We start from the raw sequence: 23,167 nt of genomic DNA on the forward strand, positions 1-23,167 counted from the left end.
TTCCACGTGCGGCTGTCGTGCCCGAGTTGTCGCATTTATCCCAGCCCAGACTTTTCAGTCACCCTGTGAGAAGCCCCAGGGTCGGTAGCATAGAGCTGAGCCCACCTTGGGCTTCTTGGGTTGTCAGCCCCTCCCTGGGAGACGGGAGCAGGTGAAGAGCAGGCTGGGAGCAGCCTGGGCTCGCCGTGGAACCCCTGTGCTGCTTCCCTGTGTCGTTTCCAAGGGCTGACCCTGCGCTCTTCTCTTTGGGAACTGCCCAGCCTGGACAGTTTGCTGCAGTGTGGCATCATCTACGCTGACAACCTGGTGGTGGTGGACAAGGAGAGCACCATGAGTGCTGAGGAGGACTACATGGCCGATGCCAAGACGATTGTCAACGTCCAGACCATGTTCAGGTGAGGGCTGACCACTGCTGGGGACGAGACCAGGAAGGGTGCCGGTGCCTGGGGTGGTGGCTACGGACGGGGGGACACATCTGGCGTTGGGGCTGCTGGAGGAAGCAGCATGCAACCAGCTGTTTCTGACCTCAGACAGGACAGGAATGACTGTGGTCTTCCTCAGGCTTTAAATCCTCTGAGCTGCAGAACAACAGATCTCTTTCCATTGTAGGCTCTTCCCCAGCCTCAGCATTATCACAGAGCTGACCCACCCCTCCAACATGAGATTCATGCAGTTCAGAGCAAAGGACAGTTACTCTCTGGCCCTTTCCAAGCTAGAAAAGGTAAGAGGAGGTTGTTCCCTGCACGGGGGCTTGGGAAGTCAATACTGACAGTTACTGACTGCATTTGAGCTCCTTGAAGTCCTGTGCTTTTCCCATGTCCAGAAAACCCAATCAATGTCTCACACATTTCCATGGAGAAAAAAAAAAATCCTCTTTTTCTACAGTGCAAAGATGCTGCCCTTGTTTCCTCCTGCCACACCCACCAGAAACATTATACCTGTGCCCTCCCATTGCCATGAGTCCTCTAAGTTTCTGTGCAGTCTGAGCTCAGAGTTCCCCTTCTTCTTGCAGAGAGAGCGAGAGAATGGCTCCAACCTGGCCTTCATGTTCCGGCTGCCCTTCGCGGCCGGGAGGGTCTTCAGCATCAGCATGTTGGACACGCTGCTGTACCAGGTGAGATGGAGCCCCACAGCTGTGGCGTCCCCTTTGCAGCCCCCAGGGAATATCTGAGCAAACCTTTCCCTGGTTTCCTGCCCAAATGTCTCCCCAGTCGTTCGTGAAGGATTACATGATCACCATCACTCGGCTGCTGCTGGGCCTCGACACCACGCCGGGCTCCGGGTACCTCTGTGCGGTACGTGCCGAGTCCCCTTGGGCTGAAACCATCAGGCCAGGCTGTCCTGACTCTGGTGGCATCTGTGCAGGGGGTGGGGGTTCCCCTCTTCTGCAGGACTGGGGTGGGGAGCAGCATTGCCAGGTCATTGTTCCCCTCCGTTTTGGGGAACCTCAGTGCTACAAAAAACCCCAGAGCTGCCAAGGACCAAACCCCCAGTTTTGAAGGCAGAGGTCAGAAATTGCCCCTGGTTTTCTTGTGGAGTCCAGCTCACTTTTGGGATGGTTGTGAAGGAGCAGCCCGAGGTGCACGTGGGGGTTCACGTTTGTCCTCTGTTCCTCAGATGAAGATCACCGAGGATGACCTGTGGATCCGGACGTACGGCCGCCTCTTCCAGAAGCTCTGCTCCTCCAGTGCCGAGATTCCCATCGGCATCTACAGGACGGAGTCGCACATGTTCGCGACCTCCGAGGTAGGGGCACGGTGGTGGCATGGGCTGGGAAGGGGCTGCTGCTGGTCCCAGCCAAGGTGGGGTCCAGGAGGCTGCTGGTCCCTGGGACACCTCGGACCTGGGTGGGGAGCTGAGAGCAAGGGAAGGGGAATTTTTGTGTTTACTTGGTTTAGTGTGGCTGTTCTGGTTCCCCAGCTGGATCCGCTGGGTCAGGGTCAGTGCCCATCTCTGGATGTTCTGGGTGCCTTGGGGAGCAGGGTGGGCACAGCAGGGCTGCCCCTTTGCTGGACTGACTCTTGGTTTTCCCTTCCTTCTCCCCTGCTGCAGCCCCACGACATCAGAGCGCAGGTGAGTGCCGCTCGTCTCCAGCCTCGGGCGCTGCCTCCCTGTCCCCCTGCCCTGGGGCTGATCCCTGGGTGGCTCTGGCCACTGAGAACCACCCTGTGCCTTGTGCCAGCCCTCAGCCCCGGTGCCAGCACAGCCCTGCCCATCCCCATGGAAGGGAGATACTGACTGAGCCTCAGCGCTCTGGGAAAAGCCCTCAGTGCCCTGATGTGATTAACTGGGATAAAGAGCAAGGAAGGGATCCCTCCTAAATACCTTCAGTTTTCAACTTGTAAGGAAGCAGTGACAGGGAGCTGAAAGCTGACATTTAATTAAATTCAACCCAGCTCCCTGAGATGCCTTAAAAGGCTTTACTGAAAAATTCCTGCTCAGCAGTGGGGATTGCTGGGTCAGACGTGTGGCAGCACAGACGCTGTAAGAGGGGAGACGGGGGGATCAGGGCATGGCTGTTCCTTGGGCAGATATGCCAGGGGTGATCCTGTGTGAGGTGTCAGGTGCCCACAAGACTCCCCTCTGCACTGCTTATCCAAGGGAAGCTGTGGCTGCCCCATCCCTGCAAGTTCCAGGCCAGGTTGGACAGGACTTGGAGCAACCCGGCCTGGTGGAAAGTGCTTGTGAGATCTGTGTTTCGGGCAGTGCAGAGGTGAAGTGCTGGGAGAGCCCATTTGGGTCAGAGGAAGGACACCCCACCCCGTGGGAGAGATCCCACCCTGCCAGCCACCGGCCAAACCCTCCTTGGCCACCCCCCATCCCGCGTGACCCGCTGGGCTTCCAGTCACAGATCTCAATCAATGTTGAGGACTGCGAGGACACGAAGGACGTCAAGGAGCACTGGGGCATCAAGACGAGCCACCACCGGAACTCGTGTTCCAGCGACCAGTCGGAGCACCCGCTGCTGAGGCGCAAGAGCATGCAGTGGGCACGGCGGCTCAGCAGGAAGGGCAACAAGCACTCCAGCAAGACGGCCGAGTGGATCAGCCAGCAGCGCCTCAGCCTGTACCGGCGCTCCGAGCGCCAGGAGCTGTCCGAGCTGGTCAAAAACCGTATGAAGCACCTGGGCTTGCCCACCACCGGGTACGGTAAGTGCCGTTCGGCCGAGCTGCTCTGCGGTGGTGCCTCCCGCCCGCGGGCTCCTCAGGTAACCCTGCGCCACGCCCGACCCCTGAGCCAGCCTAACCCCACGCCCGGCCTAACCCCACGCCCGGCCTAACCCCATGCCCAGCTTAGCGCCGTGCCGAGCCCGTCCCCGCGGGCGCTGCCGGGCGTGCTCCGAGCGCCGCCTCATTCCCCGGCTTGCTTGTGCTTGCGCAGACCAGCGGCTCCAGGCTGGGGTCCCGCCACGCAGACCCCCCTCCCCTGCCAGCCCCCCATCTCTGGGCTCTGGGATGGCTCCAGGCAGGAGTTGGCAGTGGCACGGTGACCCAGTGTCCCCACGCAGCCTTGGCACACGAGGCCCCGTTTGTCCCCCGCTTTCCGGCCATGCAGAGATGGTGCCTCAGGACAACCCGACCCCAGGTCAGCACAACCCGAGAGCCCCCGTAGTGTGGCAGGGAGAGGCCAAACCCCATCAGCTGGCGCAGCCCCCTTTTGTTATAGACTTTAATCGGCCGTAAACTCTTCCGTGGAAAACCTTTCGGTAGCTGCAGGGCTGAGTTGCTTCATTGCGTGTGACGCCGGTGTGTGGCTGTGACAGCCACAGCGCTCAGGGTCCCTCTGTGCAGCCGCATCTCTCGTGAAGCTTCTGAGCTGCCCGTCGGTGCTGGCATCTGTGTCCCCCTGGACAGCTCCCACCCCTTGGTTATGACAAAATCTGTAGCCCACAGGTCCCTTTGTTTGGTTGGTTTGGTTTGATTTTCTTTTATTTTTTTTTTTCTTTCTTTCTTTGAAACCATCCTGTGCTGCTGCTTGTCTGCTCCATCCTCCAAGAGTGTCCGTCCACCCCGTGCTGGCCCCTGCCCACACTCAGGCTGGCAATGAGCCCCAGCAGGGATGGGTGCTGATTTTGGGGGGGGGATTCCTCCTTTCCCATCTTGGCTTTAGGCATGGGAAAGAGGAGGAGAAAATGTCCAGAAGTGAAGAGCAGGAGGAGTTTGGAGGGGGGGCCCAGGGGTGGTTGTGGGCACTGCCAGGGTCCCCAGGGAGAGAGGAAGGAGAGCCAGCTTGTGGTGGGATGCAGCGAGGGCAGGGACTGCCAGGCAGGGGCTTGCAGGGTGCATCCCCCTCTCTGTTTTTCCCCACATTCCCGGTCCCAGAAGTTTCTGTTGTAGTTCCAGGGGGGCAGTCTGGCCTCGGTGAGGCTTGGGGCACAGCTTGGGGTCAGGTCAGGGCTGGCATCTTTGTCCTGGCCCATCTGGCAAATTGTGGGGAGCTCTGGCAGGAGAGGGGACAGTGGGGGGTACGGGACAGGGACACTGGGCACAGTGTGGGGACCAGCAGCTCCTTGGGCATCCCGTGCTGCTGGGACTGTGTGTTGTCACCACGTGTCACCGTCAGTGTCTGGACACCCATGGAAAAACTTTGCTCTGCCTTCTGCCCCTTTCCTTTTTCTTTTGCTCACGTTATCGCTGCAGCGCAGGAGCTCGTCTCTGATATTTGCCGAACCATGGCTTGCTGACCTCTCTCTCTCTCTCTGTTTATGTCTGTGCCTTTCCCTGTATGTTCTGTAGAGGATGTAGCAAATTTAACAGCCAGTGATGTGATGAATCGGGTAAACCTGGGATATTTGCAAGGTAATTCCCTTTCCCTGGGAGTCCCGCGTGACTCATGGCGTGCAGCGTACAACAAGATCATGCCAGCTAAGCCCAAACCTCACCCTTGCCAGTTTTCACCTTAGATCCCCGAGCACTTAGATCCCTTTCAGCACTAATTTGTTGGGTGGCATTGGAAAACCAGTCAGTGTCCTGTGGCGTTGGTGCAAATGTAGGGCTCTGCCTAATCAGGGAGACAGAAACCTCAGGGACCCTTTTTTAGCTGCATTCCTACAGGGAAATCACAGCCCTTGGCTTTCATTAACAAAACCCTCCCTCCACGGCTCTGCGAGGTGGCTTTGGGCTGTACAGCCAGCGACAGCTTGAGGAGGGGATAAGGAGGGGGGAACAAGAGCACCAGGGCTGCCTGTGCATGTTGTGATGAGATGCTGGAGCTCCTGCTGGGTCAGCCACAGCCCAGGGCAAGGAACTGCTTTAAAAATCCCTCTGCACCCCATGGTTTGCCTTCCTGGACCCCTCTCCAGCATTAGAAGACCCCATTTTCTGACCAGGGGTGCTGGGCTCAGCCCGAGGCAGCAACGGCAGCCACAGGGGCCACTGGTGCTGTGGCTGCCCTGGGCACCCTGTGGGGCTCTGTGGGACCTGCCAGGGTTTCCCATCTTTTTTTCACCTTTTCACCACGGTGGAACATGCCCTGGAAAGGCTCCTTTTTGCTGCAGCAGCCCCAAGGTTACCAAGGGCCCATCCCAGCTTCATTTTTGGCTTCACTAGCCCAGGCTTAAGGTGAAACGTCGGCATTTTCCTTCAAAGTGTGTCCTCCATCAGACAGGCAGCCCCAGCTGGGGCTCATGGAAGCCCCAGGCCAGCAGAGTATATTGCCAGGGGCGGTGGAGGTGCAGCAATATACTCGGTGTGCAGGGCTGCTTGGGGTCAGGAAACTTCCATGGGGCAGGGAAAGCTGCCCAGAGCCAGAGTCCGTCCCCACCTCCTGTCACGTCAAACCCCGTGTGTCCCGTCGGGTCCCAGGGTCTGTGTGCCACCCCTGCCCCAGCATTGCCACCCCCATCCCTGTCTCCCTGTAAGGCTGAGCACTGGGATGGCCAAAACTCCCCGGTGGCTCTGGGACCCTGGCACAGGCTGGGGGTCCCAGGCAGCATCACCCCGAGGGTCCCCCCGGCTCTGCAGCACCTCCTGTGGTCTCAGGGGTGCCAGGGATGTGTCTGGGCAGCGAAACAAAGGTCTGGCGTCCCGCTGCAAGCACCGCTGGCCCCGGGGATGCCCCTGGGCTCACCCGGGGATGCCCTGGCAGAGGCAGCTCGGGAGGAATCTGCTCACACTCCTGTGCCGGGTGGCTGTGCTGGTGGAGCTGCAGCTGAGGGCTGGAGAGAAGCAGTTTTGCCCCGTGCCAGGGCGATGTGCACCCGTTGTCATTGCTGTGGCAGGAGACCCTGGCCGTGCCCACCATGGGGCAGGGCAGCCTCTGGTTGGGGGATCCCCCAGGCCAGGCAGGGGGACAGCAGGGACAGGGTGCTGGGAGCAGCAGGACAGGCAACAGGGAGCGGCCCCCAGCCTGGAGTTAATGCCCATCCCAGTGGCCGGGTCCTGCTCCTGCTGCCCCCAAAGCAGCTCCATTTGCTCCTCAGAGGGGCCTTTCCAAAAGCCTGGAGAGGTGTCCCAGTGACAAGCCTTGCAGCGAGCTGGTGTCCCGCCGTGCTCCTCATGCTGCCCCGGTGTCCGTCTGTCCGTCCCCTCTCCGCCCTGTCCATCCACACCCCATCAGCCCGTCTGGAAATGGTGTCACCTGTGGCAGCTTCCACCCCTCCCCGGCGCCCGCAGCCTCGCACCCCCATCCATTTCACCATGATCTTGTTCTTGGCTATTTCGGGAAGCACAGGGCCCCCCCGTCACCGAGACCCCCAGTTCGCCCCCGTGGGTGCTGCTCTTGGTGGCCCTGAGCCCCCCCCGGGAGGTCACTGAGGTTTAGAGCCATCCCCAAAACGGCATCGACGGCTCTGAAAACTCCATGGAGGCGATTTCCCCCGGGCAGGGAAAAGCAGCAATCCGTGGATTAACCCAGTGCCTGGATGATGCTAAATTGAGTAATTGGAGGGGAGAGGGGGGCAGAGCGTCGGGGCGGCCCCGGGGGGGTTCAGCTGCCCTGAGCCAGTGGTTGGACTCGTGCTGTACCTGACACAGCAGGACTAACCTGTTCCCTCTTTTGCACTGAAACAAGGTAAGACAACTCACTTTATTCTGGGGGGGGAGTGGGTGCTTTGAAGAGTTACCTGTGCCAGTCCCCCGGGCCGTGCTGTGGTGGGGGAGAGCCTGGGGAGTGACAGTGGCAGTGGGAGGTGGCAGTGACGTTCTTGGTGCCCTCCCGGTGGCAGTGACATTGCCCGCGGCTTCTCCTGCTGAAGGGACCCATTTGCCTGTGGGAGCGAGAGCCAGGATGGGATCTGTCACCTCGCCTGGGGTGTCTGTGGGGGTGTCCCTCCCTCACCGGCCCTGTCCCTCCTCTTGCAGATGAGATGAACGACCACCAGAACACCTTGTCCTACGTCCTGATCAACCCCCCCCCGGACACGCGGCTGGAGCTCAATGACATCGTGTGGGTGTTACCTCCCCCCGACTCCCCCCGGTGCCACGAGCTGCCCCCATCCCATTGTTTCCCATCATTTCTCATAAATGCCCTCGGGTTTTGCCTCTTTCCCAGGCCATTCCCCCTCCCTGTGTTCCTGAGCAGCTCCCAAACCTCCCCAGCCCCGTCCTAGCTCCCATGGGTGGTGTGGAATTTTCCTTTGGCTTTGGCCACTGAGCAGCCGAGGAATAACTCCTGATCATTTATCATATTCTTTCATGGCATTTACACGAACACCTCTTGTTCTTTAACACCTCTCATTCAAACAACCGCCGTGCTCTGCAAGCAGCACAGACACCCCTGCGTGTCCTGGCCTCGATTCCGGGGGGGTTCCAGCAGCGTAACCGGGCTGTGTTTGTGTCCCGCAGGTACCTGATCCGCTCCGACCCTCTGGCACACGTGGCCAACGACGGCCACAGCCGCAAGAGCAGCTGCAGCAACAAGCTGGGCTCCGGCAACCCCGAAACGCGCGACGAGACCCAGCTGTGAGCAGCCCCCGAGCCCCGGGCGAGCGCTCCGGGAGCGCCGGGGGAGGAGAGGACGGCGCAGCCCCAGGGGAAGGCGGCGCTGCCCGCGGTCCCCCGGAGAAAGGCGATGCCCAGCCTGGCCCTGGGCCCGGGAGGGATGCCCGGAGCCCCGGGAGCGGCGGCACAGCCGGACTCACCCACAGCCGGTGGCCGTGCGCCCCGGGGATTTTAACTTTTTATACCGATACCGCAACTAGTGAGAAAGTCTTCGCTGGTGCTGGTGGGACGTGGCTGAGCCCAGACGCCGATGACCCTGGGGGAGCGGGGCTGTGGTTGGTGCCGCCCCGGACGGTGCAGGTTGGTTGTTTTTATGGGGCTGGTAAAGACGAGAGTGAAACTGCACCGAAACCCTGCTCCTCTTCCTCCTCCTCCTTCACCAGGTGTCCCCCAGGGCACCCGAACTTCTGCTCTCTCACCCAACTCATCTTCTTCATCCTCTGCTGGGTTTCTGCTCTGGGTGGCCACGCTGGGTGCTGGGGAAGGACTCTGGTGGCTGTGTGACAGCAGGATGAGGGGACAGCAGGACCGAGGGGACAGCGGGACAGAGGGGACAGTGAGCTGCAGCCCCCACGGTGCCATGGCAGGGGCTGCTCTGCCCCCAGCACCTCCTGGCATCTCACAAACCAAACCACGCCAAGCCCAGGGGACCGAAGGCTGGGCCAGCTCTGTGGCAGTGCCCCCGAGCCCTGGGTTTGTGTCCCCCTGTGCTGCCGCTGGAGCTGAGCTGCCTGGGGGATTCGGGCAAGCTTGGGCTGGGCCAACACACCTGCATGTGCTGCTTTGGTGTCTCCACCCCGGCCAGGGCAGGCTGGGGTCCAGCCCCCGTCTGTCCTGGCCAGGGCCTGCTGTCCTTCCCCTCCCCACGGCTCGGTCACACCGTTAAGGCAGCGGGTTCTGCCTGTCCCCCCCTGTCCCCCACGGCCCCCTGGCAGCTCCAGCCAGCCCTGACTCTGTACCCCCTGTCCCCGTGGCTTCCCCTGCGGCAGAGGTGCACAAACCCCCAAACCTGGCACCACCTCCAGATGTGTTCTCCATCTACTTTTGCACATTCTACAACATCAATGTGGAAAGGGTTTATTTGACTGCCAAGTGAATAACTGAGTCGTTAACTTTCTATGTTCATATCTTACAATTGCAATGTGATTTTTGTTTTGTTTTGTTTTTTAGCAAGGAGCTTGTAAAGCACAACATGGCCATGAAATCCCATCAGCTTCCCAGCTGAATGGTTTATTGCCATTAACATTCACTGCCCCAATACACCCCCAATCAATGTTTACAAAGAAAACAAACACAGAAAAACCAAGCCAAAACCTGTTAAAATGTGTTTTAAAGAGCTGGGGAGATGCCCCAGCCTATGGGGATGTGCTGCCCATCCTGCCCGTGGCCCAGAGGGAGAACAGAGATGCCCAGGGTAGGACCAGTGCCAAGGCTGGTGTCACCTCGAGAGGGTGTTGAGAGGGACCCGCTGTGCCTGGATGAGGTTTAGGGTCCATCTTTGATTTTTTTTTATCGTTGTTTTCTCCTGAAGTGCCAGGCAGGAGCCCCTGAGAGGTGATGGCACATCCCAGGCTCAGAGAGGTACCACAGGTGCACCCCTCCCACCCCGCTGAGCTGTGGGCACAAACAGAACTCTCCTTAAAACTTTTTTGGGGTTGTTTTGATGGATTTTTAATGATTAGTTTTGTATCTGTTTGGATAAGGCAGGCACATGTTTTATTTATTTCTTTTTGTAGTTTCACATGCCAAATCTGTCATTTCAAACGGAAAAAGAAGCTGTAGGGTAAGAAGTGGGTGTGGTTGAAGTACAAAAGGACACGTGGGCTCTGTGTTAACTTGAAGCCTCAGGATGCTCAGATCATGGAGTGTTAATGTATTTTAAGTGTCTGCATTTAATATGGATCATTTTCCAAACCCCACTTTGCTTTCAAGGGGGAGTGGAACAAAGCAGTATTACAGGTTAAAAAAACCAAACCAGCAAACAAACAAAAGCCCAGACCCCAAATAAAGAAAGGTGTGATTGTTTGCATTTATTTACTGAGAACATACAATTTTTAGGATTTTTTTGTTTGTTTGGCTGTGAGCTGTGTGTGAGAGCACAGGGAAGCGAGCACAGCTCCTCAGGTCAACCCTCCCATGGCAAAAAAAAAGAAATTTCTTTTAAAAACCCTTAATTTACTTAAAATTTCACCCCTAGCCTTGAGCAGCCAGGTCAGTTGTGTGGCCAAATCCAGGGTCTGTGTTCCAGAGGCTCCACTGGCCGTGGTGTTGGGTCCCTCCTTCCTCAGCGGGCACACACAGCTCCCTTAAACCAAGGAGAAAATGATCCCAAGAGGAAACCACAAGCCAAAAGGACTGAAGCCTCTGTGTGGTTTGTGATATTATCCAAATGCCCTCGATATTCCTGTATTTGATGCTTCTGTTTGTCCAGTGTACAAAATCCCTGCATTTGAAGCGGAAGCTCCGTGTACAAACCCTCGGCGTTCCTCCTCTGGTGTAAATTTCCAGCCTCCTTTCCCATGGGATGGGGAAAACCCTGTAAATACTCACCTGTGGGCAATGCAAGTCTGAGAACCAAGGGTTCATTTTTCTAATTCCTTAGCCTCAGTTACAATACTAATGTAAAAACAAAAGCAGTTTATTTTTCTAATGGTCCTGGAAACGTCGATGCAGCGACAGAGTCGCTGAAAGGGCCCGCGGGGAGAGGGGCACAAGGAGCTTCCGTGGGAAGAGGAGAATGGTTATTGCTTCCAAGCATGGAAAAATCCCATTTTCTGGAGGAAAACAGTTGTGTTCCGATGCAGAGACCTGGCAGGCCCTGGGGGATGCAGAAACGAGGACAGCTGGGATATTTTGGGGTTTTCCAGCAACGGCTCCGGCGCATGTTCTGTGTCCACTAACGGTTTGATACGCTCAGTATGGACTAAATCCACATATCCTGCATTAAACTCAACTACTCAAACCAATGTTATGAGTATATTTATTTCCTCTTATCCCCCTTTTTATTTAACCTCTATAGAACAGGACATTTTTATTCCAAGCTCAGCTCCTGCATGGATTTTTATCAGCAACAGCAACTCCCGTCTTTCCTCTCGGAGACCGAATTCCGGGAGCTGCTCTGCTGGGATGCAGCCAGCCAAGGGGAGAGGGTTTTGTACAATTCTTGTGAAGATGCTTCACATTTCTGTAAAGATAAATGAAAATAAAAGAGCTGCATGCAGCAACAGGAGACACTGCTGTCTGATTTTTCTTTTTTTCTGGGAGTCTGTTTTACAATCCATGGGAAGGTGTGGTTTAAGCTGAGGTTCAAGGCAGCTCTTCCCAACTTTTAACGTTTTAATTTCATTTTCAAGCTCTTTGTGCACACCAGGCACAAAGGGTTTGGTGTGGTAGAAGAGCTTTTAAAGATTATTTCATTCATTTATTAAATCCTAATTTCTGTGATTTAATAAATGCATTAAATCTTGTAGGAATTTAAGGGTGTTTTTTTAAATGATGTTAAGCCAAGTTCATGTTCTTCTACCTCCCAAAACTTCAGAATTTGTCACTGGCTCCAAAGTTTCCAAGATTTTTAGGAAAGGTCCCAACATTTCTAGAGCATGCTACGCTCACACACAAAGGTTTTAGCTTGGACATCAAATGCAGGTAAGCAGAGATTGTTTTTATTCAGAATTTTAGGCAAATACTGTAAAAAATCTATTTATTCAAAATCACACAGAAGGACACAAGCAATATCCCTTAAATAGGGAAGATCATTCTGGGCTGAACATGCACGTGAGGAATTTGGAAGTAAAAGGGCACCAGGAAGCCAAGTCCCTGCTAAATTACTTTTTAATTATTGGCTTTAAACCAGACAAATCTGTAAAAGGAGAACAAAATCCTCTTGATCTTCCAGGACATCTGAATTGCAATGATTACACCCAAAAGAAGGGAATTTTAACACATCAAGAGCAGCTCTCACTGAATAAAAACCCATCCAAGGCTGCAGGAAAGGATTTAATGCTCTGCACAAGGGCATTTCAGCACTTCCCAGCAGTGGATTCTTCACTTCTTCCTCCTTTTCCACCTTCCACAGCAGCAGACATAGAAAAGAAGAGGAAATAATTCTGCAAAATGAATCAAAATTCATTCAAATATTTGCCCCAGTTGAGGAAAATCAGCTTCTAACACTGAAAATCCCTTGTAGCAGAGGAAAAAAAATCTAGAACACTGAAATATACATTAAGAATAATGGGGTTAGTGTGGCTGGGAAACAAAAAGGAAACCAAATCTGGGAAGGATTTTTAAATTTTGCTGTAAATTCAGTTTTTATGGTTATTCCCTGGAAGACAGAGTCAAAAGAGGTTTTCCTTTGCTAAAATTTCCAGGTAATGCCACAATAATTTGGGGAGATTTATGGGCTTCAAACCATTCTTTCAAGTGCCTCATTTGAATTTTAACAAATGCTGGATATTGAATATTTCATCATCCATGCTGCACACACTTCCCCAGAGGTTTTCTTTTCCCTCCACTACAATAAATGTGTTATTTCTGAATAAGTTCAGAGGGATGGATCAGGAAACTCTGACAGGGTTTCAGCACCAAGATAAAAGTGAATTTCTATTTAGCACAGACAAGCAAATTAAATCCACCCTGTAATTTTTGCAACAGGAAGGTGCTCAGCACAGGCTGGAGAAGGAAGGAACATAAAATTCCAGCTCTGGAATGGCATTTTCCTTTAAAATCTGGATTAATTTTTTCAAAGAAGAGCTGAACTTACCACTTGGAGCAGAAGAGTAAAAATGCACCTTTTCCTGGGCCCACAGGAAACTTGAAATCTTCAAACCCTCTAAAACCAAACCAAGCCTTAAACCTGCAACAGAAAGCTCAAGGAAATATTTTAATTTTAGAATAACAAATTTCTTAAAAAACCTGTAATTATTTTTTACTTACTACATGGTGAGAGAAGTCCAATGTCTGAGTGGTAACCCGGAATTAATTGAAAATTTTCAATGCAATGTGGAAAACACATTTCATTCTATTGGACCATATAAATATTCCAGTTTTGAACTGCCTTTAAGATCTTTATATAATAAAGTTTCACTTATCTGAAGCACACACCACCAACCCCAAAATACTCCCCAGATTTCTTCAGTTCTGCATATGAACAGCAGTAAAATGGTACCAAATTTCTCCAAAATCTTCTTTTTGGGATGATGTCCTTGGAGAATCCCGGCACAGCCTCATCCCAGGAATGTCTGGCACATCCTGACCCCCAAACCCACCCCCCTCAGCCACCTGCCTCTCTCTCAACTGCTGAAAATTAATTACATTTAACCCTCTAATTAACTGCAAGCCATTTAATTGGATAAGCAGAGCATGGATAACAGCTTAGTCCACATCCACAGGGACTGCTCCATCCCAGGGGTGGGACCGAATTCCCAGGACAGCTCAGAGGGAACAGGAGACACCTCATTCGTTGCTATATTTAAACAATAAATTAAATAAAATAGAAAGTGAGGGGGTTTGGGGTGGTCTGACACTGCTCCAGTCATCAGTTCTGGGGATTTGTGGGGGGAAAAGCAAAAGGAATGGAAAATTCAGGTCCTGAGAACTCATTCCTGTCATTCTTACTTCAAACAGTCCCAAACCCTGGCTGTAGGAAGAGAAACTCCAGAGATTTCTACACTCAACAGTTTTGGGGACAAAAATCAGCTTTATTTTCTTGCCACACTCAGCCCTTCCAGTGTAGGTGAAAGCTTCTGAAGTTAGTATTTTCCAAATTCAGATTATTTCGGCTTGAACTCTTCCCCTACCTGAGAGCAGGATGAAAATGAGACAAAACCACACCGAGTACAGATGCAAGCATGGAGCACACAGACTGATGGACAGGGCTGGAGGAAACAAAATTGCACTTGAAAGCACTTTAAAGATGCACATTCTTGGATTTGTTAGTAAGAAACAGAGGTCACAGACAGAGCTCCCACTTTCTCCTCCTACTCCAAGGAAGCACAACCAGAACCTCTGGGAGCAGCTGGAGGAGTTTTTATCCAGTTCTGCTTGTTTGGGTAGAGCTAAGAGGGAACAAACCTTGGCTCCAACTAATCCTGGGGAAAACCAACCCAAACAAGCAGCTTAAGCTGCAGATTGCCAAATTAATTCAATTTACCTGCAGGGATCACAGCCCCTGGGGCTGAGGGAACAGGTGATTGCCACACTTTTGCCTGATTTCAGGTATTTACCCTGTGCTCTGGAAGGACAAAATCCCATTTTCTAAGCAAGGGTTTTTAGAAGTGACACCAGTAGAGTCATCAGGGTCCAGATCAACCTTGTTAGTGCCACACATCAGGATTTTCTGTCCTTGGAAGGGAAGGGTTAAACATGAGGTCACTAAAACCAGTCAGAAATCTTCTGTATACAGAATTCCATAAATTTAACCCAAACCTCAACACTAACCAGAAAATTACCAAATTTCTGTCACTGTGTGACTACACAGATGAAAGGAGCCCCAGCAGACAGATTCAAGAGTCTGATGAAATGGATCCTTAAACTATTTCCCAGTTTTCTGAGAGCTTTTTGGTCCCAATCTTGCTCACTGCAGTCAGGAGAAATAAGCTCTTGTCACAAAGTTATTGCAGCTCCTTGCAGGTGAAGCTTTACCAAACAGAACAGCACATCTTTAAAGTGGATTAGTTCTTGGAGGGGATGAAGTGTCACACCAACAAAAGTACACATGAAATAAAAAAGAAATCAGTTAATGATTTTTATTAAATTTCAGTGTTTCATAAAATAAATATGGTTTATAATATCAAACAGTGAGAAATAAAGCACAAGCATGAAAAGCATGGTAACAAAAGTTACACTCATGACGGTGTTTAATACTTAGCACTTTAGAAATCATAAAGCCTTTAATTATTTACAAGCAGCAAACTATCTAACATAATTTACAAAGTTGCAGCAGCCTAGTCAGGGAGTCCTGGGAGGGGAAAAACACGGAGAGACTGCACTGGAAGACCTTCACTTCACTCTACCTACCCAGCACTTCATCCCATCCCCTAATTCCCCCTATGTACAATAACTCTGCACCTTCCATCATCTCCAGGGTCAATAATTACACTGGATTTAGAGCTCAGTTCCTCTCGAGGACAGGGCAGGACCTTCTGCACTCAAGAGACACAAATTCAAGTAACACTTCAAAGAAAAGTAAACATGTGCAAACCCAAGTCAGAACCTACAGGAGCTGCAGGTAATAAGTGTCAAACCCACGGAGCAGAAGCTCGTTAGCAGATTAAATTAATTAGGGAATAGCTACAGAAACTTACTTGGGAACCAACTGGGGCCAAGAATGAGACATGGGAGTGGTTAAAAAAAAAAAAAAAGGAACTGCAAATATACCCTGTTACCACAGACAAAAATTTAATCTGCCAAAACACAAAGACTTTTAAGGTCATAACTCAAGATTTAATATTTCAACATGAAAAGAAATCCAAGCCATTCGACTTATTTGGGCTTTTGAAACAAATGCAAATGTCTCTGTTTAAAAATTGCTTTCAAATGAGAAAAACAAATCAATATATATTAATTTATCACCCAAAATAAAAAAACATAACACACTCTTCATTGTAGAGCATGCTGCTCATTCAGAATAAAGACAGGACAAAGAAAGTAGAATTACATTTCATGATGTAATAAAAACATTAAAATCTGTGATCATTAAGTGCACCATCGTACAGGAGTAGCGTGCTCAGAGTGGAAATGTTCTATACCTACCAGCATCGACCTTTATTAAAGCAAACAAATCTTTAGGACACTACCTGAAACTGAAATCAGTAATCACTGGGCTCCGTTCAGCTTGCCTTAAGTTTCAGTCAGGCACATTCCAGCCAGTAGCACCTGTTATGCCTCTTCATGATTGTATTCCAGAGATCTTTACATCTGTGAACAATTTTTTATATTTTATTTTTTTAGAAAAAGACTGGCTTTTGCAATCCTTGCAATGCTTATCTTACACAGATCCTGCAAGTAAACTCTGTTCTGAGCAGCACAAGTTGGGACTTTTTTCAGAAATCTGAGAGCTGGACTTACGTTGGCAGTAGGTACAGTACAACAACTGGATGTATTCAACAGTTCCTCAAAAAGGTCTGAAAGGAAGATTTCCCTAAGGACTGATTAAAAAACCAAACCAAACCCAAAGCACTTCACCCAAGATCTGTTCAATCCTTCTACCCAAGTTCGGAGCTTGCCAACTTTTAAGAATGCCAGGAAAAAGGAGGGAATGAGGTGGAGAGGAAAGAGAATTAAATTATTCCCAATTTGTACCGATGAAAAGCTTCAAGTAAAAGGAAATCCACTTGTTTGAGATCTTGCTACATGCACAGTCCCTCATCAGCTGAAAGCCACAGTAGTTAGCATTGGGTGTAACAGCAGATTGATCATTCATAAAAAACACTGGCAACGTTCCTTCATCCTCAAGAACTTGCATCCGCGGTTCTCTGTCCCGAAGCTTCTTAAAAAATGTCTATGGTTCTGCACATTTCATACCAAACTGGAGGAAAATGGTAAACATGTCTTCTCTCAATGCAATCCCAGTGAGCCAACCTTCTCCCCAGGAGCTGGGTGTCATTTCCGAGTCTGGCTCTTCTTTGGCACCGCGGGTCGCTTGGCTTGCCACAAGTGGTTGTGGATGGTGAGAGCATCCACGCTCACTGACATGGTTTTGGCTGGGATCACGTTAAACTGTTTTCTGTCCGAGCTGTACTTATAGAGTTTATCAATCATTTTCTTGGTGATGCTCTTTGGCCCTGTCCCAGTCAGCTTGTAGATCTCCTCCGTGTCGGGGTAGTAGCAGTAAAGTGCTCGGAACTGGCAGCCGGCGTCGCGGAACAAGATGATGTAGTGGTTGGCGTCACATTTCTCCAGTTCCTGCAGCAAAAACAACCAGGTACAGGGGTTGTTCACATGCCAAGCTTAAGCTGTTCCTCTTAACATAGTTTTTCCAGTCTCTTTGTAAACCTAAAAGCGGAACTCTAAATAAAGGATCCATGTGGAAAGCAAAAAATGCTCTATACAGCCACAGTTTAGGAAATGGAATTCACACAACGCATCAGTGGGATTATGAAATCAGCATTACAGACCCAAGTGACTGAGAGTGCTTTAATCATTTCAGTATTTACCTCTAATATTGAGTTCTTATGTGGTTCATTCACTTTTCCAGCAAGACAGCAGTGGGATATAGCATTGTGAATAATAGGTTTGTTGGATTTGCTGCTGGGTTCCTTAAATAATTTTGGACCTAAAGAACATAAACAAATCAAAATTATCTGCCTTACATTTATGAAGACCAAGATTTTAATTCAAAGTGTAAAAAAGAAAAAAACCCCATTCTTTTTCTAGAATTACTTTTAGAGCTATTAAACAAAACAAAATACACCTGACAATGTCTCAAAAATAACATAGAACACATCACAGGTTTTCCTGACCTGGTATTCATAATAAATGAATAAAACAAACTAAAGAAAAGCAAACTAAACTGAAACAGAGCAGGCACCTGTGTATTCTGCCACTGAAGCAATAGAAGATGCTGTGGAAGCGTTCTCCCAGTCTCTCTCTGTGTTTCTGCTGGGATTTCTGCTCAGAATGGGTAAAGACTCCATTGATTCAACTCTGGGAGGGAAATAAATAAAAAATTATATGCCAAGATTTTGGAGTTTGGGCCTGTAATCTGACATAAAAGCTTCTGTCCTTGAGTGGAACAGATTATTCTCCTTTATCCTCCCCAGAACAGTCAGATTCTCCTTGCTAGAAATCAAAGCAAAACTGACTCCTCTGGGAGAAATAAAACAAAATTGCAAGTTTGTACAGAACACTGCAGCTGGCAGCCACATAAACCAGATGAATTCAACAGTGCTGATTGTGCTCCTCTGCCAGTGAGGTGAAGCAAACAGCACCAAAATCCAAAACTGTTTCATCCCCCAGGACCAGAGAAACCCCAGAGACCCTGGCTGTACCTCTGCGAGGGAGTGCCACCAGAGTGAACACTTTCAGGCTCAGTTGTTGCTGCTGAGGCCAAAGACAGACTGGAACCAGACTGAGCACTGCTCAAATTATCAGCTACAAAACAGGAGAGGAAATGTCAGACACATTTGGTTACAGCAGATTTGAAACTCAGGGAGTGCAAACAAATCCAGATTCTTACGTGTGGAAGAACACTTCGTGCCTGAATCACTGTAAGATTCCTCACGATGGACCGACTTTGGCCTGGGTTTTTTGGGCTTGGATTTGGGCTTCCCAAGCCCTTGCTCCTCCAAAATTTGCTGCTGTTTTTTCCTTAGATATTCCTGCTTGATGAGTTCTCGCCGAGCCTTCTCCTCTTCTTTCCGTATCCGGTCCTCCTCAGCTTTGCGGCTGCCAAACGAACACAAGAACAGTGAATTCAGTGTGGAACAACTTCCTCATCTTAAAATGAAAATAAATTCTTTTTTTTCTGTGCATCATTACCGAGCTTCATCCCTTTTCTGCTCCACCTCAGCCTCCAGCTGCTGCTTCCTCAGCCGAGCCTCCTCGGCCTTGCGCTGCTGTTTCAGAAGGAACGCTGCACGTTTTTTGGCCAGCTCATCCTCTGCCTTCTGTTCATCCTGCAAAATCCAAAGGGATGGAAATTTTAAGGAATAGTGGACAATATATTAAGCTGGACATCACAAGATTGCTGATGATTCCAAGAAAATTCGAAGAAAAACTATTACTTTTGGAAATCTTTACGTTTTTAGAATTGGTGAATGTAAATCAAAACCTCCTATTGCTCAAGACAAAATTAAGACAGTTTAGTGTTCCCTTAAGTCTGTGAGGAGAAAAAAAGGGGCTCATCTTACCCTGACTTGTTTTAAAATATCTTTAATCATCACAAAACCTTCTAGACTTGAAGAGTACAATACAACTATGATGTGGGCCAGGATGGACACCACAAATAATCCCAGTGCAGTGACAATCAGTCAAAATTAATCACACTACGAAGACCCTGAAAGTTAAATTCCCTGAGACTAGTTTGACTTTCTTGAAAGAGAAATTAAAAGAGAAAGTATCATCATGTCAGCACATTTGCAGTATTGACAATAATCACTGCTAAGCACAAATTAAGACACTAAATGTTTTGAGAGCAGATCTCTCTCTTTTTCCAAAAGTAATTGTTTTCCAGTGCAGCTTTTTTATATCCAAATATTGCAACCAATGAGGGCTGTGCTCCATCAGGAGACTGGGAAACACCAGTTCTAAAGCTGGGTGAGTGTGTAACAGGAGCCAAACGGAGAAAGGTAACACATTTACCTTGAAGAAAAAACCCACACCAGACTTCTGATCACCTTCACTAATCATATCCGTGGAGCTATCCTGGTTTTCAAGTTCTCCTTCATCTGGAGCTTTTAAATCAGACAAATCTACTTCAATGAGATTAGCCTTGCTTCTCAGGGGCTCATCCACTGGGACATTTTCTTTTCCTGAGCCATCAGAAGAATTCAACCCCGTTTCCTTGAAGCTGTTATTCACCTCTTTGCTCATTTCAGACAGAATATTTGCATCTTTGGAGGTGGAGAGAACAAGTGCCCTTTGATTGCTCTCATCATGAAGTCTATAGGTATCAAAGAAACACTTCTCTTGAGAAGCACTTCCATGATCAGGACTGCTTTCCAATCCCCCTTCCGTGGGTGTCTTTGCCAAGCTATTGGGTGGGAAAGGTCTCAGATGTGGAAGGTTTTCTAGGCTGGGTGTTGGGGTTTTAACACGTGCTGAACTCTGCTGCCTGTCCTTAGGGACTTTCAGCTCTGAAGGCCTTCCTGGGCGGGGAGTCCTTCCCTGGCCGAGGCGCGGCGGTTTCCGCAGGCTGTTCATTCCAGTCGGAGACAGGGGCTCAACAAAATGAATCGAAGGTTTCACCTTTTGGTCCTGAGAGTTACTTCTGGTTCCTGGGGATGGCACTGTTGGAGATTTCATGAGCAGTTCCTGCTGCTGGGAAATCTTTAAGATGGCCTGCTGCAGGGTGCTGATTGTTTCATTCAGCTTCTCGATAGAAAGATCACATTCATTTATATCTGCTTCAGTCACGTTGTCTTCTAGGAGGGCAACAGAAATAATTTTACTTTTTTCCAAATCATGTATAGCTGCAGGGTCTTTTGGCTTGTGTTGCTCAGCAAAAGCTAGGCTTTCCTGCATTTTTACTTTTGTCACTTCTTGAGAATCGCTGAGCGTTTCTTCTCTCTCCTCATCTTTCACAAGAAACTCCTCAGACTTGGAACCCAAAGAAACTTCATCTAAATCTTCCCCATTGTGCCGAGAATATTCTTTAGCAAAATGTTCCGGTTTAAGGGGTTGTGGACCATCAGGAGATTTCCCTTTTTTAACAACATGCAGGAAAGCTGCCTTGCCCAATTTCAGTCTCTGCCTTGCTGATAAGGCTTCCATCTTCTTCTTCTGAGCCTCTATGGCCCTGCGTTTTTCTTCCAGCTGCATATGGAGCTGCACCAGCTCCGAGGCTAAAAGATTAACGTTGTCTTTGTTCTGCCTGCTGGGGCTCTGTTCTCGCTTTTGTTTCCACGTGGTCAGTGGTGCTGGGCAGCTTTCTGACCCATCTGGGGTGGTTTTTTGGGAACTACTCGTGCTGGACTTGGTCTCATAGCTGTTGAGCCTCTGCAGCTTCCTCTCTGCAAAGCTGGTCATGCGGACACTGCCGCTGGCCATGGACACGCTGCTCACCTGGGAAATGGTGCTCAGGCAGGGGCTGGAGCGGCCGCTGGCATCGTCCTTGTCCTCGTGTTCCTTCACCTTCATATCCTCCTGCAGCTTGGCAGATTCCTCCTCACCAATGTACTTAGTGACTATAGGATGGTTGTCTATGACCACCAAGTCCTGGTCAGCATCTTCCATGTCCAAGAGATCTGGCTCCGAGTCCTGTCTCACCATAGTCCAGGCTGTATCCTGAATGTGCAGGTTGAGACCTTTCCCATAACTCACACTGACTTTACTCGTTACCTCATCATCAGGTTTAGCAGCATGAAGAAAGAATCCTCCAGTGGACAGCTCCTGAGAGGAAGGATCTAAACTGCTACTAGCCAAAGGTCTGGAAGCTTCTACACCTGCTTCCCCTATGGCCACTGCATCTGCAGAACTGGGATCTGCAACTGGAGTGAAATCAGAGCTAGAAATTGGAGTAAAAGTCCTATTGAGGTCATGCTCACCATGAGTGCTCGTCGCTTTCTTGCGGATCAAAGACAAGTGTCCTTCATTTAACCTCTTTGTTACAAAACTCCTCTGTTTCCCCTCCCCACACTCATCCTCTTTATTGATGACCTGTTTTTCCTTGGCTGGTTTCAGGACCGCAGGCATTAAAGGCTCCAGGTAAAAGCTCTCGGGTTTGCTGTCAGAAGGGTCGCTGTTTGTTTTTGGAGACCACGCTGTGGTGGCCACTATGCTGGGCACCCTGGCTGCTGCGTTCTGCACCTCAGGCTCACCACGGCTTGGCCTTTCTTCAGATCTGATGATTGCAATGAGCTCCTCATCCTCATCCTCCATTTCTACGTTGTTCAGCAAGCTCTTGCCGTTAGCTTTCACCGATGGAGGGTGGGGCTGATTTTTGGGGGTTACATTGACAATGTTGGAAGCAAGACTGTCCTTGCTGATGGATCTGGCCAGGCTAATGCTGTCACCAGAGCCAGGGTCCACATCAGTACTGGCAGAATGATGAAGGGCAAATGGTGTTGGCTGAGACAGAGGCCTAGAAAAGATAAGAAGAATCTACTGACACTCAAGCATGACAAGGTACAATTTGTTGAACTAAAGACCATGATACAGACAGCTAAAATTGTTGTTGTATTTTAAAAATGCATCCTGTATCACGAATGACCAGCAATACCAAGCAGCAGCTTCAGACACTTCCATTTCCAGCATTCCTGAAAATCACATCTGACGTATTTTCAATTGCAAATCTAAAATCAGTCAGCTCTGAACGGGCACATTAAGAGAACACAAAATTAAGTGACTGTCAGTGCAGTTCTAGGGCAGTGATATCACATTACCACAATCAAATTGTCACAGTATCACTTCCTCAAGCAATGCTGTAATAAATAAATGCCTCCCTTACCTGGGTTTCCTCTCTGGCCATGCCAGAACTGCCCCTCGTGGCTGCCCATCAACGCGGGTCAGAGAATTCGAACGGTGCCGATGGCCTGAAAGGGTTTTTAATTGATAATAGTTTAGCAATGGTCTTTAAACCAGCACTTTTACCTCATTTAATAGCAAATATAGAAACAGAATCAACTTCTTCCCCAACAGATGGCAGCAGAAAACAGATTTGCTGCAGCTGCCACCAGACAGACACAGTCAAAGCCTGAAAAAGATTAAAATCCACTAAGTTTCTTAAAAGATCTTTAAGATTTACTCAAACTCAACATGCTCACCCACTTGTGTTACTGCAGTTTAATTCCATTCTAAGTAATTTTTGAAATTAACTTATATTTTAATTAATTTTTTTGTTGACATTGACAGTCACTGCCTGCTAAAAGGCAAATTCAAGGCAGACTTACCAGGGCTGTCTTCTCCCTGTAAAGATTTTTGTTGCTTTTGCCTCAAAGGCAGCAGTGGATGGGAAGGGCTGAAGGCAGGGCTTCCTCCTTTGCTACTAATTCAGAAAAGCAAAAATTAATAACTACAAAGAATTTATTTTTTTATCCAGAAAAAATATCAAATTGTGAAGTTACACTGGTAAGTTACCCTTATCCTCTTTAAAACTTAATGTCATTGATTTTTAAGAAGTTCCTTAAAGAGAAGCTTTTCACATGTAACAACACAAAAATAAAGCTATTACCTGAAATTAAGCTCCTAAACACAGTAGGTTTAAGATGTTGCTTACGTAAATAGTAAATTCAAGACAAAGGAAAGGCTGAAATAACTTAGAAGTCACCAGGAAATTTATGTCAGCTGAAAATCCTGCTCATTTACCTTCCTGCACATCAAATCATGTTGAAGTTTGTTTTCACAGAACCCCAGAATGGTTTGGGTTGGAAAGGATCTTAAAGACCGTCCAGTTCCAGGCCTGCCATGGACATGGACACTTCCCACAAGAGCAGCTCTCTCCAAGCAAATCCCTGCCCAGCTCTCTTGGAGCCCCTTTAGATACTCTAAAGTCACTCACTTTGTGGCAAAATGACAACATCTAGCAGCACAAATCCCCAGGTTATCCAAACAGAGGCAGAAACAGAAGGTGG

The 23,167-nt window shown here is 49.4% G+C and overlaps 2 protein-coding genes across 12 annotated transcripts in view; one reads left to right on the forward strand and one right to left on the reverse strand.

Moving 5' to 3' along the window:
* KCNT1 (potassium sodium-activated channel subfamily T member 1) overlaps positions 1-11,090 on the forward strand; it is a 77,365-nt gene extending 66,275 nt beyond the window's left edge. For 3 of the 7 annotated variants that reach the window (XM_088065848.1, XM_088065844.1, XM_088065847.1), the window contains 10 exons: positions 261-395; positions 610-721; positions 1,013-1,114; positions 1,212-1,295; positions 1,618-1,746; positions 2,053-2,073; positions 2,846-3,149; positions 4,737-4,799; positions 7,302-7,386; positions 7,785-11,090. In XM_088065848.1, the coding sequence (XP_087921974.1) occupies positions 261-395; positions 610-721; positions 1,013-1,114; positions 1,212-1,295; positions 1,618-1,746; positions 2,053-2,073; positions 2,846-3,149; positions 4,737-4,799; positions 7,302-7,386; positions 7,785-7,905 (1,156 nt within the window). In that variant the 3' untranslated portion in view covers positions 7,906-11,090. The remainder of the gene's footprint in view (positions 1-260; positions 396-609; positions 722-1,012; positions 1,115-1,211; positions 1,296-1,617; positions 1,747-2,052; positions 2,074-2,845; positions 3,150-4,736; positions 4,800-7,301; positions 7,387-7,784) is intronic. The other 4 variants (XM_088065849.1, XM_005529191.2, XM_088065845.1 and 1 more) reach the window with 3 other exon arrangements.
* Positions 11,091-15,358: 4,268 nt separating this feature from the next.
* Positions 15,359-23,167, reverse strand: part of CAMSAP1 (calmodulin regulated spectrin associated protein 1) — a 32,232-nt gene continuing 24,423 nt past the window's right edge. For 3 of the 5 annotated variants that reach the window (XM_088065765.1, XM_088065763.1, XM_005529194.3), the window contains 9 exons: positions 22,487-22,581; positions 22,045-22,129; positions 19,239-21,678; positions 18,417-18,553; positions 18,115-18,323; positions 17,927-18,029; positions 17,467-17,582; positions 17,093-17,211; positions 15,359-16,841 (listed from right to left, as the gene is read on the reverse strand). In XM_088065765.1, coding sequence (XP_087921891.1) covers positions 16,539-16,841; positions 17,093-17,211; positions 17,467-17,582; positions 17,927-18,029; positions 18,115-18,323; positions 18,417-18,553; positions 19,239-21,678; positions 22,045-22,129; positions 22,487-22,581 — 3,607 coding nt within the window. In that variant the 3' untranslated portion in view covers positions 15,359-16,538. The remainder of the gene's footprint in view (positions 16,842-17,092; positions 17,212-17,466; positions 17,583-17,926; positions 18,030-18,114; positions 18,324-18,416; positions 18,554-19,238; positions 21,679-22,044; positions 22,130-22,486; positions 22,582-23,167) is intronic. The other 2 variants (XM_088065766.1, XM_088065764.1) reach the window with 1 other exon arrangement.

Source organism: Pseudopodoces humilis, chromosome 22, assembly GCF_049639895.1.
Source record: "Pseudopodoces humilis isolate 2021_Gansu_Grassland_sample_001 chromosome 22, ASM4963989v1, whole genome shotgun sequence".
Lineage (NCBI taxonomy): Eukaryota > Metazoa > Chordata > Aves > Passeriformes > Paridae > Pseudopodoces > Pseudopodoces humilis.